Below are 17,434 nucleotides of genomic sequence, written 5' to 3' on the forward strand. Positions count from 1 at the left end.
GCGCCCCGGTTCAGACCACGACAGAAGACTGGACGAAGCCATCCATCCATTAAGAACTCCACTACCCACAATCCCCGTGAGGTGACTCTTAATGCAAACTTCTTCTTTGCATTTACAAATCAGAGTGAAGCAGAAGACCGAAAGCATCACAACTCATGACTTTGTGTTGCGCAATGAGTCTCCGTGTCTCCGTGTCCCGGTAAACCCGTGTCCTGGTGTCCCCGTGTTCCGGTGTCTCCGTGTCCCGGTGTCTCTGTGTCCCGGTAAACCCGTGTCCTGGTGTCTCCGTGTCCCCGTGTCCTGGTGTCTCCGTGTCCCGGTGTCTCCGTGTCCCGGTGTCTCCGTGTCCCGGTGTCCCGTGTCCGTGTCTCCGTGTCCCGGTGTCTCCGTGTCCCGGTGTCTCCGTGTCCCGGTGTCTCCGTGTCCCCGTGTCCTGGTGTCTCCATGTCCTGGTGTCCCGGTAAACCCGTGTCTTGGTGTCCTGGTGTCTCCATGTCCCGGTGAACCCACTTCATGAACCCAAATCTGCTGCTGCTCTTCCGGCTGCGGTACCAACTGGGTTTCCTTGTGGCCGTTCTCTGCACTCTCAGACACACACACACACACACAACTCCAGCTGGGGTGGTGCGTCGACTTGGCCGCCGCTGCCAGAGAAATTCAACCGATGTTATTTTTCTTTCGGGGCGGGGAGGGATCTCAGCGATCCATCACCCGGCTGCGTGATGTTACCGCGAGAACCGGGCGGGCGGCCGACCGCCAAGCGGAAAAAAAAACAATGACGCCGACGACGGAGATTAGCATCGGCCTCTCCTCCTTCACGCAAATCAACTCCATCTGCGGGATCTGAATCCCCGACCGATTGGAAAGATAATCTGGTTTGAGGAGAAGTGAAGCCGGAGTGGCCGAGGACGTGATTTTATGGGCGAATCTCAGCCCCTCGGTCCTGCGTGAGGTCACTCACTCTGGTAAATGACCTCCTGGAGGACACACCTTGGTGGGGGGGGGGAGCAGGGTTGGATGGATTTCCAGGACTTTGAACCAAATTCCCATGACCAAACATCATGTGAAATCTCTGTGTATCCACGAGTATAAACCTTAAAGGACATAAATGAATGAGAGACAATAATTTGACTAAAAGAATAAATATTCATATAAATGTTTATTCTTTTAATCAAACTGTGTAAATGAAAATGTCAATGTAACAAATTTCCATGACTTTTTCAAAAGTTTTGGGATTTAATTTTTTTTACGGACTTTTCCCGGCCTGGAAAATGAAATTTTTTCATATTCCATGACTTTTCCAGGTTTTCCATGACCGTACGAACCCTGTGAAAGGGGTTAACGTGTTATCCAAGCCGCCTTGAACGCTCTTCCCATTGCTTAACCGCCTGGGCTGGGTCCATCGGCCGTCAAAAGATTTGGCCCCGGTGCCAACGGCGCCGCACCGCGTGAAAGGGGGAGGCCCGGTGACATCACTCGTTACTTTCCCTTTGCAGAGAGGCAGATTTAAATTAAACGAACATTTAAATGCCCTAAACAACACGGTGACGTCTCCGTCGAAGCGGCTTACATCACTCATCCTCTGTAGATCAAAGTCATGAAACCTCGAAGCCCGGCGCTTCTCATTCATGGCGTTACGAGGATCCTTCCTCATTAGCGCCCCTCTCTAACGACTACCTTTGTCTTCTTCAGAATGTCTCCTCTCTTCTAACCCCAAGGCCCTCGCCACTCCCCTCCCCCCTCTTTCTCATTCCTTCCCGTCATCCCTCCCATCTGGCTGCCTTCCCTGCAGATGAGACCCCGCTAATTAGCCCTGACCTGTTAATTAGCCGTCTAATGAGTCCGCTAACGAGGGACAGGGGGGGCGGGGCTTGATCGGAGATACCTCGCCGGGAGTATATGCAAATGACAAAATTTAAGACATTTTTGGAGACTTTTTAAGTCTTCAATAACGGCACGACTAATTTATGTTTTTCATCAATTAACATGCCCAGTGTGTGTGTGTGTGTGTGTGTTGGTGGTGGTCATACCTCCAGTAGGTCTATCATGCGGGTCATTTGGGAGTAGATGAGGACTCGGTGTCCGTGGGACTTGAGCCGACACAACAGGATGTCCAAGGTGTGGAGTTTGCCGCTGTCCGTGATCAGGCTCTCCTTGTCTGGAGGAGGAAGGGACACAAAAATAAGAACCCCAACTAACTGGAGGGCGAAAAAAACAACAACTGAAGAGACGCATTTGACACCGTGAGATTGTTCAAAATACCTCTCTTGACTCTTGTAAGTCTGGGAGCTTCCACACCATGGACTATATCACTATATATATATATACACATATATATATACACATATATATATACATAAATATATGTATGTCTATATATATATATGTATATATGTGTATATATATATATACATATATATATGTTTATATATATATACACATATATACATATATATATATACATATCTTATTAGTTACTAGAATGTAAATAAATCCAAATCAAAGCTCGTCACGTCACTCCTTTCCTATATTTAGTGTTTTTACTTGATATTTTTCATAATTCGTCTTCTTACATGCAGAAAACAGTAAAAACAGCCCAATCAATTCAGAGGTTATTAACTCCGCCCCTAATCAATACAAGTCTTCAATAATATTATATTCACCGGGCTAAAGACCTTTTTCGCCAAAGTGGATCGGCCCGCGGGATCAATACTCCTAAATCCATCTCTAATCTGGTGGCTGTTTAAATAAAGCGTGTGCCCTTATTGACCGGGCTGCTGATGAGAGAGTGATGGAGAATGAACGAGAAAGAGAGAGAGAGAGAGAGGGCGAGAGAGAAAGAGAAAATTGTGAGAACAAGTGATTTACACTCCGTCTCACACAATGGCACAAAAGACGAACAAATAGGCCCGGCAGTCGGTCCCCCGGCCCGGGCCGCTGCCAGCGCCGCGCCGGGTGCAGCTCGGCCCTCAGATGACCAGGGGAGAGAGCAATCTGATCCGGGGTCTGCTGTTGAAGTGGCTCCTTCCATGTCCAGCTGATGAGGAATTAATGTCATCTGGCACAATGGCAGAATGAGAAAAGGGGCCCGGGCCGCCATCGACCCGGGAACAGGCCCACTATGGTGTTTGACCACGGGGTCGCGACCCCGAGTGAGGGGAACCTAAGGCCAGGTCCAGGGTCGGGTGACAGGGGAGGAGGAGGAGGGGGAGGAGGGGGGGGGGGTTACAAGAGAGTCCCTGTGGGAGCGTCAGGCTCCGTCTCGCGCTCCGGTCGGACACTTGTTCCCTTTTTTGTGAGGCGAAGAACGTAGAAACACGCCCCGGTCTCGTTTCCTCGCTTTGTCGACGTGCTGCAGCGTAAATAAATATATATATATACGCCGCTCCATTTATCCCAAAACACACGTTCCCACAAAACATTATGCGTAAAAGTACAAAGTGTGCCCCGCGTAAAAAGACAATACCGTGCGCCGAAGTCTGCCCGGCAACTGGATCGTTCTCCGTTTGAACCGGTAGCATTCTATGCTAAGGTGTACTCGGACTGAACCCTGACCTGTGACCCTTTAGTACACTGCCGCAAAAAAAAGGTCAGGCCCTGTCGAGGTGTTAAATAGGAATTAATAGAACAGGCGAGCGGTGGGGGGGGGGGGGAGCAGGTGGTGGTGTCAGCGGTGTTGAATCAGAGGGACATCGACGTCTTTCGTTCCACTCGTTTGGTTTCCCTCCACATTCTCAGAGTGTGTACAACATTTTTTTATTTAAATAGCCGAGATGAAATTAACTAAAAAGAAAGGAGGAAGACGACAAACTCAAATCTGAAGCAGGCCCAATTTAGCTGTAGTTGTGCTCGTGGTTCCAGACCGCCGCGGTCCGCACCGCACTCCCCGAGGTACACAAACGCCGCGTCCCGCCGTCAGAATGAAACCCTATAATTGGCCGCGGCGTCGAGAAAGCGGGGCGACCGAAGAGCGAGAGGAAGCGAGCGTGAGACTGCGCACGGGATTAGACACGAGCGGTGGTGGGAATAAAAAAAAAAAAGGTTTCCAGACGGAGAGTAAAGGGGAGGGAGGGGGGGGGTGGCTGCGGTGGCTGCGGTGGCTCCGGCGGCGGCGGTGGCGTTGATGTCGTGGTTACATTCAGACGTGGTTCCCCCTCACCACAGGTGCCGGTCGAAACGAGCGCCGCCGCTCAGTCAAGGCCGCGATACCAACCACCCAGATGCACCCCCCCCCCCCCCCCCCCGTAAATGCTCATATATGGCGACATCGCTCGAGCCCTAACCATCAATCCAGCAGATTACACTTAAGCCTCCAGACTCCGATGTTTGAAGATAAGTTGAATGTTATCTCGGGATCTCTGCGGCCAAACGGGAGCGTTGTGTGTCTTTAATCCAATGATTGAACGGGTGAACGCTGTAAAGCTGAATATCCCACTCTACGATTCCGACGTCGGTCGTGGGTAATTCTTCTGTTCATCCCTGGATTACGACGGCGACCGTATCAATAGGAGCGCCGCTCTGCTCCTCGAGGAAAAGCCACGCCGTGATATCTGACGCCATCGACCCCATCTGAAATCGATCGTATTGGGAACCGGCGTGATCGGAAAACGCGCAAAATGCTACGTCATCACAAAAAGGAAGGCCGGGAAACATCCCCCCCCCCCCCCCCCCCCGACAACCCCGGCTCCCTAAAGGCCCGAGACGCTCTGTACCGAGCCGGGTGGCCGGGTTCAAAACATTTAAGAGCTGCGTATAGAAAATCTCCGTTTCTAAATATCGCTGCCATACACTGTGAAGCAACGCCAAGAAAATGACTAATTGGGATTTTGGGAGGGCTTTGTCGGTCTGTCATGTTCCAACTAAACACTCGTGGTTTACGCTTTAAGCTTCATGGGAAATGCATGACCGTTGGACATGAATGTGAACAAACTGGATGTCATAATGACTCATAAACCGTGCATGTAATGTGAAATATAGGGAGCGGAGAGGGATTCAAACGGATACGTCCTTCTGACAACGAATCGGCCCGTTGACGGTCTTAAGGGCCCAAAAAGAAGGGAGAGTCCCATTAGAAAACAAACGGCGGAACATTTGGGAATCCTGTTATTAACACGCGGTTATTAAAAAGTAACATTATTTAATCTGGATTCATATGCACTGAAATACATAAGATTAGCGCGCCCCATGCCCAGGTCTGCGGGACGCCTGAGGGAGGTTTGCGTTTGTAAACTGCGTTGTGAATAATACAAAATAAAATAAACTTTATAATTGTGAACCGACGACACACACACACACACACACACACACACAAATCCCATGTGGTGTCACACCACTCCGCCGTAACCATGGATACACATATCAAGCTTCACCACCTGCCCTCCCCCCTTTCACGCCCCCCCCCCCGCCCCCCCGCCTAAATCCAATCCAGCCTAACTGCGGTGCCTTCCTCGTCTCCTCCTCCCGTCCTTACCTCCTGCTGGCAGATTAAGCTACACTCCCCTATCCCTCCTCCCACTTCCACCCCCCACACACACACCATCTCCCCCCCCCCCCCGATAGTGTAATCCAATCCCTGTAGGGCCAGAGCCAGGGGCCTGACACGGTCCTGACCCAATTAGAGGCCTGCTGCCAGCTAATTAACCCCGGCCCAGCCCCGGTGCCTGGCGCCTGATACTCCCAAACCGACTACGGAGCTAATTTCATTAATACGCCACTACAATCTTCTGTCCCGTCCCCCCCCCCGCCCCCCCCCCTCCCCTCTGCTGCGACATCGACCGTGTGATGCCAAAACATTTTATTTTTTATTTTTTTTAAAGCCAAAGAGAGCGGAGACGCCCTAAAAAACCAGCGGAGGAGGGAAGCGGGGCCAGATGCGAGATCGAGAAAAAAAAGGAGGAGACGAACAGCAGAATGAAGAAAGAAAAGAAGAAAGAAACCGTCAAGAGCCGATGAAAGAAGAGAGATGGACGGTTATGTGAGAAAGAGAGACAGATGGGGGGCCACGCGGCGGGTCGAATCGGGAGATCGAATCCAGCGCCGGCCCCTCACTGTACGATGATACATTACACCGCGCGATCAATACGTCGACGGGCAACACTTGTTCGGCAATATTAGATGGAAATATTAGCCCGACGCTCCTCCGCCGCCCTCTGCGTTCGGTATTGACCAAAGTCAGACTCAAACTTAATTTCCCCCTCGCAGCTCCGGCGGCGGCGGCGGAGCTGAGAGCTGAGAGCTGAGAGCCAGATGCCGGAGATTTTAGTCTTCAATGAAGATGCTAAACAAAACCAACAAAAACTTCTTTTTTTTTTTGAAAGAAATGAGTCTTCATCTAGAGCCAAATGACAAAACACACATTCCTGAAAGCCCTGAAATGTGTGTGTGCAACCACTTGTGACAGAAAGGACTGTTTGTATATATATATAAATAAATTGATATATATATGGAACATGTCTGTTAATACATCACTCTCTCCCCTCAAACATGCGAGGGGGGGGGGGGGAACCCGTCTCTTGGTTCTCTGGGAGTCGTTAAGCAGGGGAAGAGACAGAGTGTCGCGCGGCCTCCTTACCACACCGCCGTGAACTCTGTCAATAAGACGGATGATTGCTGGTTACCAACGCTGACTCGACACACACACACACACACACACACACACAACGTGGCTGATGTCTCCCCCTTCGGTCTAGTCTGGGATTAAAGCGCCTAAAGACTCGGTGAACACGCTTTTCCATCTTTCGGGACGCATTAATCGCCATAAATTGGACGAGGAAAGCCAAACAAACCTCTTTCCCGTTACACGCTTGGCTGCACGCGGGTTTTCTTTTCTATTCTTCTCCTTTTCTTCTCTCGGGTGCCAAGGAAAGAAAAAGCGAAATAGCGCAGACGGTAAACCGGTGCCAGTTTAATGCACACCGAGAGGGGGCGGAGTCAGACGGTGTTGTGGTGAGGCTGGCCGTCTGTGTTGTTCTGTGCCCCCCCCCCCCCCCCGACTACCGCAGGGGGGGGGGGGGGGGGAGAGAGAGCTTCCTGTCATTTTGCTGGAGAGCGGAGTTGCTTTGATGGGACAGGAAGGCACAACTGCATTTCCCAGAGCTCTCGCTCTCACTCTCTCTCTCTCTCTCTCTTTCCTCTTCTCTTCTCCCCCTCCCCTCCCCTCTCTCAGAGCCACCGGCCTCTCTCCTCTCTGAGAGAGAGGCTCTCATTTGGCTCTCTCTGCTCCCTTCTAATTACCCCGAAGGCGACGCCGGGGGCCACGCGGAGGACGAGCGAGGAAGGTTATTCCCGTGTCGCGCAGGAATGCGCTTCAAATAATCCTGCGGCGCGCAAAAAAATATATATATAAATATATATATATAGTTTCCCTTCCCGAACTAAACTTCTCGGCAGGGAAAGTTGTCCGTGTGGGAAAGTTTACAAACGGGACGGGAACGTCTCTGTGACCAATCAGCACCTCTCCTCCTGGTGGAATAATATTACACCTGCGTGCACCTCGCTTCCTCAGGTGCACATAATCGTCAATATTAATATTATTAAGACGCTAAAACATCATTCCTGAAGGGGGAATTCTGACATCACAATAACAGATAAATCCGGAGGTCCAAGACATTCCCGCCTCGATGTTTTTTTTCTTTCTTCCTCCTCCTCGCCCCCCCGATTCTCAATAAGCCCTCTGATTACATTCCTAATGTCGATATCAGCGGGCAGCTCAAAAACAAACAGTCATTCAGCTCATTTGTTCCCAGAAAGGTGAGGGGGGAGGGGGGGGAGGGTGGGAACCTTCAGCCGGGCCGCTGTACATATCTTGGGGGGCCTTGATGTGGCGACAATGCGTTTCGGCGGAGGGACGGGTGCCGGAGCGTCGGGTCACTTCCTTCCTTTCCGAGGCTGAGAAACGAGTGTGGGAGACCAGGCCGTGTGGCCAGATACTGATTCCAGATCAGCGCCCCGGTCCTGTCTGTTAGCGGAGAGAGAGAGACGGGTGGGGGGGCGTGTCCTCGCGGCGGGCGTGTGAATAAAAGGCAACGCCGGCGAGGCGTGGGAGAGGAGAGAGACACCTCGGGCCCCGTGTGAGCGCTGCACAATTCCCTGAATGGGCCCGATGGGACACACACACACACACACACACACACACACACACACACACGGACCATCTATTAGTGTTACCTAATCCGCACTTGAACAATGACCAGTCGCTAAACTTCCTCGCTTTGTCTGCCTCCGTATAACTTCACAAGAGCTTTCAAGACTGTTCACACACACACACACACACACACACACACACACACACACACACACAGAGATGGATAGAAGAGGGGCTAAAAATGCTTTTTTTTAAAGCATTATCTGTGAGATCGTGGGATGTTTAGGGACGTTAATGCATTCATGTTTTTTTCGGATGTGCCAGGAATGTCGTCGTCATCATAATCCTCGACGGGGACAGTTTGTCGGACGTGGAGCGGGTCGGCGAGGAGGGAAGTGTCGTCTGTGAATCTGGGACTGGCCTCTCTCACCCTGGACATCCATCAGTCATCTGAGCCCCCCGGCGGCCAATCGGGACAAGCGGAGTCCACACACACACACACACAAAGTCCTTACCAGGTATCCGGATGTAGGACCAGCCGTGCCGCGGGTAGAGGGCCATCACCCCCCCAGGGCATTGTGGGTGGAAAGCGGTGGCCCTCGCCCGCCAGTCCGAGGCGAGTTCCGGGGAGCCGTAGAGGAAACACTGCTTGAAGACGGCGCCCCCGCCGCCGCGCGTCACCCGCCACTCGTACTCCGCACTGCGATCGTCACAATAGCGCTCGATGGGAACCGCGGTCACCTAGGAAACCAGGGGAAAGAAGAAGACAAAAAGATGAGGGTTTGCCTACTTATGAAACAAAAAGAAAATATGTGCGTGGCGGAGAGAATGAAGATTTTTAGGATGAAGTGTCTCAAGCATGTAAGTTGAAAACTATTCATTTGAAAATACGGAGAACCACCAATATGTCTACTTTAATTAGAGATAGGAGGGGAAAACAATGCATGAATGCTGATTTCACTGAATCAGCAGGTTTTGTGTGTGTGTGTGTGTGTGTGTGTGTGTGTGTAGGAGGAGGAGGAGGAGGAAGCTTGACTACTGGTTGAGTCTCTGTTTGTTTTAGATGGAAGCTGCAGCGGTCCAACCACACTCAGTCAAACACACATGTCACAGAGAAGTGTTCATTGTTGAAAAAGCCCAAAAAATACAACGAGCACGCCGCTTCCCTCTTCCCTTTCCACGACCACCCAAAATGCACACACACACACACACACACACCCTGGGCGTGGCGGCAAGCAGGAACTTGGGGGGCAGTGTGGGCTGGCAGGGCCGCAGCGTCGAGGTGGAAGAGGTCCGACTGTGGATCCTCACGTCGGCGTGCCCCATCATGCCGGGTCGTAAGGCGGTGAACACCAGGTCCTGGAACACACACACACACACACACACACACAGTATTACTACTATCCATCTTCAGAAATACAGTGATTACATCAGAGTGGCCAAATGTATTGAATTGATAGTAATAAAAAAAACACGACAATTGATTTCACGCCTCCTGCTGGACTTATTCCGGCTGTCATTTATGGCAAAGTGGGCAATTAAAGAAAACAGCGTCTTCAAATTATAGGAAATGTAAAAAAAAAGAGGTTAACAAACCGAAAGCAACAGAGATTACGGAGTGCGGCGCTCATGTTTTTTCATTTTTTTTATGAACCGCTCTGATGGTGTTTGAGTTTTATTGGCCACAAGCCTGAAGTGTTATATAAAATATCAACCAAGTGCTTAAAATGTTCTGTTAAATCTACGATTATGCAGTTTATATGATTTTAGTCGACAGGATTAATAGCGCGGCTGATCATTTAATCGTTCCTGCACCCACACACACAGACACACACACACGACATAAATTATACATGCATTCAGAGAAGACATAATGATGGATATATTCATGTTTATAACGCGGTGGAAGGTGTTGTAAGAGTTACTGTCTCTGTGCGACGCCACAGAAACGGTGGATCCACAGTGCCATCTAAAGGCAGAGTTCAGGGGAGGATTCGGGTTTTATATATTTTAATTATTAGTATTTTACTTTTTTCGGGGGGGGAGGACAAATGGGAACAGATTTGTTATTCTGCACGAGACGAGACATTTTAGAAAGAACGCCGCCGGTGCATTTGAGTGATGATCAGCTGTGTGGGAGCTCAGGAAACCAGTGCAGTACTGTCACTTTAAGAAGCATGAGTGATAGATAGCATAAAAGAATATAAAACAATTTTTTTTAAAGGGGTGTTTTGACAGAAGCCTTTCACATTGGGAAGGACAGAAGTTGAGACTGATTCAGAGAGACCATTTGAAACCCCCAAATGCTTTTTGAGTAAAACATGTTTACGAGGTATTCGGAGTTGCCCGGTTCTCTCAGATCCTCAACGGGAGCAGCGGGGAAGCTGAAAGCAATTCTGACCACACCGCCTCGTACACAGCCAGAGAGAGAGAGAGAGAGAGAGAGAGAGAGAGCGGCGATGGTTGCCAGATACACGGCTTCAAAAGAAAAATGAGGAGCTGAGAGAGGTATAAAAAAAAAACCTGTGGGTAATTTCTAGACGCTTGAGCAGGAGTCTGGAGGTCAGCGTGATCATACAGTAATTCGCTCTCCAGGTCTTTGAAGATCTCTCTTTTTACATTCAAACTTGCTTTTAATTCCTTAAGTCGCTGCGGGGGGAGGGGGGGGGGAACCTAAGACGCGAGGCAGCTGCCCGACTCCGTGTGGCGAAGCCAAGAGAAGGAAGGAGGAGGATGGAATTACCCCAACGGCATTTTCCACCCAACAAGTTAACTTCGAACGCGATGGGAGGACGGTAATGCGATGCGTACCCGCCGGAGGGGGGTGGCCGTCCACTGGGGTGAAAGATTTACCAGGAGGAGAGGAGGGGGGGGGGGTTATGCTTTTCTTTTGTTTTAGGGAAGAAGAGCGACTCCAACGCGGTGATCTGCCAGGCTGCATTTCTCTTCCCACCCACGAAAAAAATGAGTTTTTTTCCGATTTTGCCAAACAATACAAACTACGAGCCCCGTCTCACAGTCTCAACGCCACGCTGCGGTTCGGAGCTGCAGACTCCGACACCTCTGAACGTGTTGGAGTGAAGTTAAGAACTGCGGTGCGCTGCGTTTATCTCCAGATGCCAAACTGACAAACGTTAGCGCCTGCAATGCACCGCTCGTACTAATCATTTCACTAATCCACATCTTCAATCTTCCGTTCGAGCGATCGGTGTCCAGCCAGCTTCCCTCCGAGGTGCTGAAAGAACAGCGACCGGCCAACCGGTTTAATACCGATGACATCATATAACACAACCAAATAGCATTAAAAAAAAAACTAAAAACGAATGGATTCCATCTTTTAATCTTGAGAATGCTTTGCTGGGTAACGGTAGACGCCGCTCCGCTGCACGTGGCGTGGAGAACATACAGCGGGGAGGACCGTGTAACCGGGTCACAGCGGGATCGGGTTCCACACTGGATCCCAGAGGGGGGGGGGGGGAGAAACCACGGGGCAGGAAGCAAGCGCGTGTGGTCAAACGCCGGCTGATGCAGCACACAGAGTAGTGTGTGTGTGTGTGTGTGTGTGGTTTCTCACCTGGACAACAGGGCTGGTTTGCGCGTTTGGGAAGTTGGTGGGCCGGTTCAGCCACAGAATGAGGGCCTTGCGAGACAGACAGTCGCTCCGGGGCTGCAGCCTCCCCGCCTCCTCCCGCGAGACTCCGGCGTCCTCCGGGCCGAAGAGGCGCTGATGGTGGAGCCGGTACGCAGATTTGAGGGACAGAAAAAGAGCTAACCATCTGAGAGAGAGAAAATAAGAGAAAGAACATTTTTTTATGACTATTATTTCCATAGAATAAAGAATTCCCATATTCACGATATTAAAGTTGGCCATTTGTCATCACCTAACAGACATGAGGACCCTCAACGCTCACCTTACTAAGGTACCTTGCAGCATGAGATTGGACATCTCAGCCGGTGACACGTCGATGAAGCGCAGGAAGGAGAAACAGCTTCCTTCGTCATCACCTGGAAGAACACAGAAAGAAGAATATGAGCCCAAAACAAAGAAAATATATACACTACCGGTCAAAACTTTTAAAACACTCCCCAATTTTTATTGGAATTCAAGCAGTTCAAGTCCAGTGAATAACCTGAATGATACAAAAGGTCAGCGGCAAACTGCCAGAGGTTAAACAACAAAGTTTAGGTTACCAAAAAATTTAAAATGATGTACATTTCAGACTTAAAAAGTTTCTGAACAATATTTAAATTCCATTGGAGAAAGAATGCTCTTCGAGTGTTTGGCTGTTATATCTGCACAATACGTTGAGTCAAAAATGTTGGTTACATTTCGCTAAACAAAACGATTCCCTGATTTATTTTTTATCTCTGAATGTTTATTTGTTCTATGCTTTCATTAATTTCAGAGTAAATTAAACTGTGTACGTTTCAATAAAAACTGGAGAAATTGAGGTGTTTTTTTAAACTGTTGCCCGGTAGTGAATATGGAAGAAGTTAATGTATGGAAATAACAAAACAGGGAGAATATTGGAAGGAAGGATGTAAACATCAGAGGAGGGGGAGACGGGAGGCACGGGGTGGGGGGGGGGGGACTGTGAGGTGTGAAGCTCCCGCTTATATTAAGAAGTGTCTGGGTTCAGAGTGAATACGGGCTTCACCTTTTCGGTGAAAAAGAGACTGCTGGATGTGATTTGGGGAGAAGGGAGACAACAGCACCTGAAGTAACCTGAGGAGGAAGCAGAGACGGACCACGTTACACCACGGCACGCGAGGGAAGACACAAAGAGACGCAACGTGGGCCGATTATCGGAATATCCAGTCGGACCGACAATATGAGAATCAAAATCTATAATTGAACTACAATGATGGTTGTTCCTGTGTGTCGCTCTCGTTAAACACACACATCATACACAATCCTCTCTGAGAAGCATATATAGCACATACAATACTACACTCAGGAGTGGACAATTATTTAAATGATTTTGATTGCATCGAGTTATTTTGTATGCAATCTATTCATTATTATCCTTATTTCTACTCTCTTTTTTTCTTTCTTGGAATGAGCACCATGTGATGTTTGTTATTCTTTGTGTGTGGTGCACTGAACCTGAATATCACGTGTACCAAGACATACAACTGGAGAATTAAATGAGTGTATGAAAATACATATTGTTGTGTTGTTGAAAACTACATTTAAAAGAGTTTAAAAAATGAATAAAAAGATTCCATAACTGAGAAACAAACAAAAAAATCTCTCTAAGATAAATTCAATATTTTTTAAAGTGTCGTATCGGTGTGGACGTACTTGTTCCTGGCCTGGTTGTGCGCGTGGATGAGGCCGTGACGGAAGAGGAACTTAGACATGGCGTAGGGCTTCAGGGACATGTGGAAAGGAGAGCGCGTCTCCTGGCGCTCAAACAGGTCCGGGTGGTTACACACCTACACACACACACACGCACGCACACACACACACACACACACACACACACACAGTCAGTGTACCTAGAAGGTATCAAACGGGTATCACGCTCGTGCTTCTTCTCTAGACTGCCAATTCGTTGTTTGATTGCACATCTCAAATGTTGTTGTTGTCGTAAGATATATAGTGCTATTATTACTTTTGGAATAATAATAATACGATGAGTGCAAATGATCCTCAAATCATTCTAATAGCAGTTCTCCATCACTGAGGTCGCCGCTTTAAATAACCAGAATTCTCGATCGCCGCGGCGGTCTTGAAGCCCCCCGGCTCGTACCTTCCTGAACTGCATGACCAGGTTCATGAGGGAGGAGGTGGTGGTGTGGGACTGTTGCGACGTGCCCATGGACGACTGCAGCAGGTCCTCGATGGTGATCTTGTTCCTCAGGGCCTGGTAGAGCAGCCGCTGCCGGGACGTCAGCTGGCAGTAGGTCAGGATCTCGATCTGCGTCAGAAGAAGTGTGTGTAGAAGTGTGTGTGAGAAGTCAATGACGTGCAGATTCAACACAGACAAAAAGAAGGAGCTATTTAAACTGCCATCTTGTTTCTTGACAAATAAGAGATGAATTTAGACCGTTTTTTTCCCCCGTGTGTGCAGTGACATTCCACACCCTTACTAATTTCATATTTTCACAACATAAAAACTATTTATTGGGCCAACGACACTGTAAATAGCGGCTCTGTTTTTATTGAAGAATGAAGAAACGTGCGTTTTATGACGGCAGCGAATTAAAATATTCTCAGCTGGACCTGGTCCTGTTTTTTTTTTAAAAGAACGATTTCCAAAGTAAGAGTCGTCTGCATATAAAACACGAGACGAATGAGTCAGCATCACCCCTACATTTTAATCTCCGTTAGAACACAGAGTAGGGTATGTTTGTCTGGGTTGTATATATTTATGGGGGCAGCTTGACCCGCCGTCTTTAAAAACACACATCGAAATCCCTGCTTCCATCGGGAGTCTGGCGTTAAAGAGAGCGGATGGAGACGGATGGAGGGCTCCATGATGTTTATTCAAACATATTGGTCCCATCGCATGCCAGAATCTTCTCGACGCCGTGTGGAGTGGAAGCTGTTTTTGTCATTGGAAAGCCGAGACTAAAAAAGGTGCAACTCGGAGGAGAGGAAGCCGGTCGGAGGAGAGAGAGCCGGCTCCCCTACCTTGTCCGAGAGCTCGTTCTCGACATCCTTCTTGATCCTGCGCAGCATGAAGGGCTTGAGGATCATGTGCAGCCTGGAAAGTTGGTCTGAAACACAAACGTCATCTTACAGTCATGAGAAGCCGCAGAGCACATCACACACACACACACACACACACACAGCAGAGCAGAGTTCAACGTTGGCACGCAAATAACAGAATATCCGTACAAATGAGCTGGGAAGAGAAATGGAAGAGAGGAAAAAAGAAGAAGAAAAAAACCTTGAACAAGCAGCAGCGAGAGACCTCTCTCTCTCTCTCTCTCTCCCGCGCTTTCTCTCTCTCTCTCTCTCTCTCTTCTCTCTCTCTCTCTCTCACGAGTGTGTGTACTCACTCTCGTCGATGGCGGACTTGTTCTCCGCGTGGCTCTCGATGTCCTTGGAGAACCACTCGTTGAACTCGTCGTGGGAATCAAACAACGTTGGCATGATGAAGTGCAGCAGGGCCCACAGCTGAGAGACAGTGGTGACACACATTCGTCAACGGTCACGTCTCGCTCACCCACACACACACACACACACACACACACCTCGGCCATTGTGTTCTGGATGGGCGTCCCGGTGAGCAGCAGTCGGTTTCGACACTGGAACTGCAGAAGGATTTTCCACCGAACACTGAGAGACGACGAGAAACGGGAAACACCAAATAGATGTTCAAAGATCAAAGATCAAAGCTGTCTTTATTATCAATTTTCCAATGTTGAAAATACAGAAAACGAAAAATGCATTTGTCTCTTTTGTCCGACAAAGTGAAATAATAGTAATAAATTACTGAATTACTCTTTCTGAAGTGTGGACCGCACGTGTGTGTTCTCTATTTCAAGATCATAATTGCGTTTGTTTGCAGAGTTTAGCAAATTATTATATTAATATGCATCAAAAGTCTTGAAAAGGAACCCGTGTAAGCTCTGGGAAACTATTTATGAGTTGTTATTTAAGTAAAATAAAGTCTCCTGGACGGTTTATGTGTTCAAACTAATGGCTGACCATCAATCTATAAAACTCTAGAAAGCGTAAAGCGTCCAACGTAAAGTGTGCTGACCCACCAGTGTGATGGTTATGAATCATAAATCATAAATTTTAGGATATGAGGTATTACACGATGGCCGCGTTGTGGATGTACCTGGTGCTGCTTTTCAGGGCCTGGGCCTCGTCCAGGACCATGTACTGCCACTTGACCCTCTGGAAGTACTTGACGTCCTGGACCACCAGCTGGTAGCTCGTGATCACCACGTGGAACGGCGCATTTTGAGTGTAAAGGGTTTTCTGTTGCGGGAAGAGACGGGGGGGGGGGGGGGGGGTCACACACGCGGGAAGAAGGGCATTCACGGAGGATATTCCATCCCTCGTCATCGCTTCCTTACCTGGCTCCAGAACTTCCGAATCACCTTGCGATCGTGTGGGTTCCCCCAGTACGGCAACACCTGACGGACGAATCGGGTTAAAGAGAGGGAAGAAAAGGGAATCGGTACATCAAAGACACTCTGGGGGAATCTTTTTTTTTTCAAAGTAAGCGAAGATTTACACGCAGCCGTGGAATGGAAACGGAGACGTGGCGATGTTCCAGAAGGAAACATGGAGGCGTAGCATCGCGTTTGATTCGCGGCTTTCGGCCGCCGGGGGCTGTTGCCGCCGACTGCGACGTGAACAGATTTACACGTGATTACATCGTTCAACACGCGCTGGTATTGCCATTGTTTGCAGTCAGTCTCGCTTTCAGTGTTCAGGAAGCTTATCACTAAATTGTGTAATGGCGTCTTTTCACACCTCATTAGCGAAACAGACTGGAATTGATCAGACTGGAAGTGTTGAACACAATAAAGAGCTGTTCATAGTATGGTGTGTGTGTGTGTGTGTGATACATTCAAGAATGCAAACAGCCAGTCAGGAGCCGGTTAAGACGTGCAAAAAGATTTCACAAATGCAGTCACTCAACAATCAAAGTGTGAAAAGCTCTGGAGTCATTTCCTACCAGCTGCAGTGTGACCAATGGGCCAGTACAACACTGCCCCCTGGTGGACGAGTAGAGCAATGCTCGCAGCTTAGAGCCCTTCAACTTTAGTCATTTCTCAGATGTTCAGGGTTAATTTGTAAGAACAGAGTGTAAGTGACGAAAGAGGACAGTGGGGATGAAGGGTGCCGGGATTCCCGCGGTGGTCGTGGGTTTTTTGTGCAGGTGTTTTACGCTCGGCGGCGTCGAGGAGTCTCTCACCTTGAATTTGGGCACGAAGCGGGTGAACTCCTGGTGCCAGTTGTTGAGCGTGGACGCCGGAGAGATGATGAGGAACGGGCCCCAGATGTTGTCTTTCTGTGCAGGAACAAGACGGGAGAATGCTTCGTCAGCTGCCACCGCAGGTGGTCTTTGTGTGTGTGTGTGTGTGTGTGTCAGCATCCAATAACAGGAAGGCCCGGAGAAACACAGCATGCATCTTCCTGTCAGTGACAGATCAACACTGAAAAGAACACATTTCCCCTAAAATCCACTTTTCCCCCGTTCGGTGTTCAGAGACCAAACGATGGAAAGAGCCAAACAGCTGTTTCACGACCAAGAAAAAAAATAAAAAGAGTCGATGAAATTCAGAGCCAGAAACACGGCGCTCTTTCAAAAAAAGGATGCAGGTGCACAAAAAAAGCGGGACGCGTGATGTTTTCGTAAGTCGCCGACAACAATTGAA

General features: G+C 49.0%; 1 protein-coding gene across 2 annotated transcripts in view; it reads right to left on the bottom strand.

Annotated features, from left to right (window-relative positions):
* Nucleotides 1-17,434, bottom strand: part of ino80 (INO80 complex ATPase subunit) — a 33,896-nt gene that overhangs the window by 9,703 nt on the left and 6,759 nt on the right. For both annotated transcript variants that reach the window (XM_056428286.1, XM_056428285.1), the window contains exons 15-28: nucleotides 16,972-17,067; nucleotides 16,124-16,183; nucleotides 15,883-16,025; nucleotides 15,290-15,374; nucleotides 15,095-15,212; nucleotides 14,724-14,809; nucleotides 13,840-14,007; nucleotides 13,389-13,522; nucleotides 12,742-12,809; nucleotides 11,995-12,088; nucleotides 11,658-11,859; nucleotides 9,302-9,442; nucleotides 8,599-8,824; nucleotides 2,031-2,158 (exon numbers count right to left, since the gene is read on the bottom strand). In XM_056428286.1, coding sequence (XP_056284261.1) covers nucleotides 2,031-2,158; nucleotides 8,599-8,824; nucleotides 9,302-9,442; nucleotides 11,658-11,859; nucleotides 11,995-12,088; nucleotides 12,742-12,809; nucleotides 13,389-13,522; nucleotides 13,840-14,007; nucleotides 14,724-14,809; nucleotides 15,095-15,212; nucleotides 15,290-15,374; nucleotides 15,883-16,025; nucleotides 16,124-16,183; nucleotides 16,972-17,067 — 1,749 coding nt within the window. The remainder of the gene's footprint in view (nucleotides 1-2,030; nucleotides 2,159-8,598; nucleotides 8,825-9,301; nucleotides 9,443-11,657; nucleotides 11,860-11,994; nucleotides 12,089-12,741; nucleotides 12,810-13,388; nucleotides 13,523-13,839; nucleotides 14,008-14,723; nucleotides 14,810-15,094; nucleotides 15,213-15,289; nucleotides 15,375-15,882; nucleotides 16,026-16,123; nucleotides 16,184-16,971; nucleotides 17,068-17,434) is intronic.

Source organism: Pseudoliparis swirei, chromosome 12, assembly GCF_029220125.1.
Source record: "Pseudoliparis swirei isolate HS2019 ecotype Mariana Trench chromosome 12, NWPU_hadal_v1, whole genome shotgun sequence".
Taxonomy (NCBI): domain Eukaryota; kingdom Metazoa; phylum Chordata; class Actinopteri; order Perciformes; family Liparidae; genus Pseudoliparis; species Pseudoliparis swirei.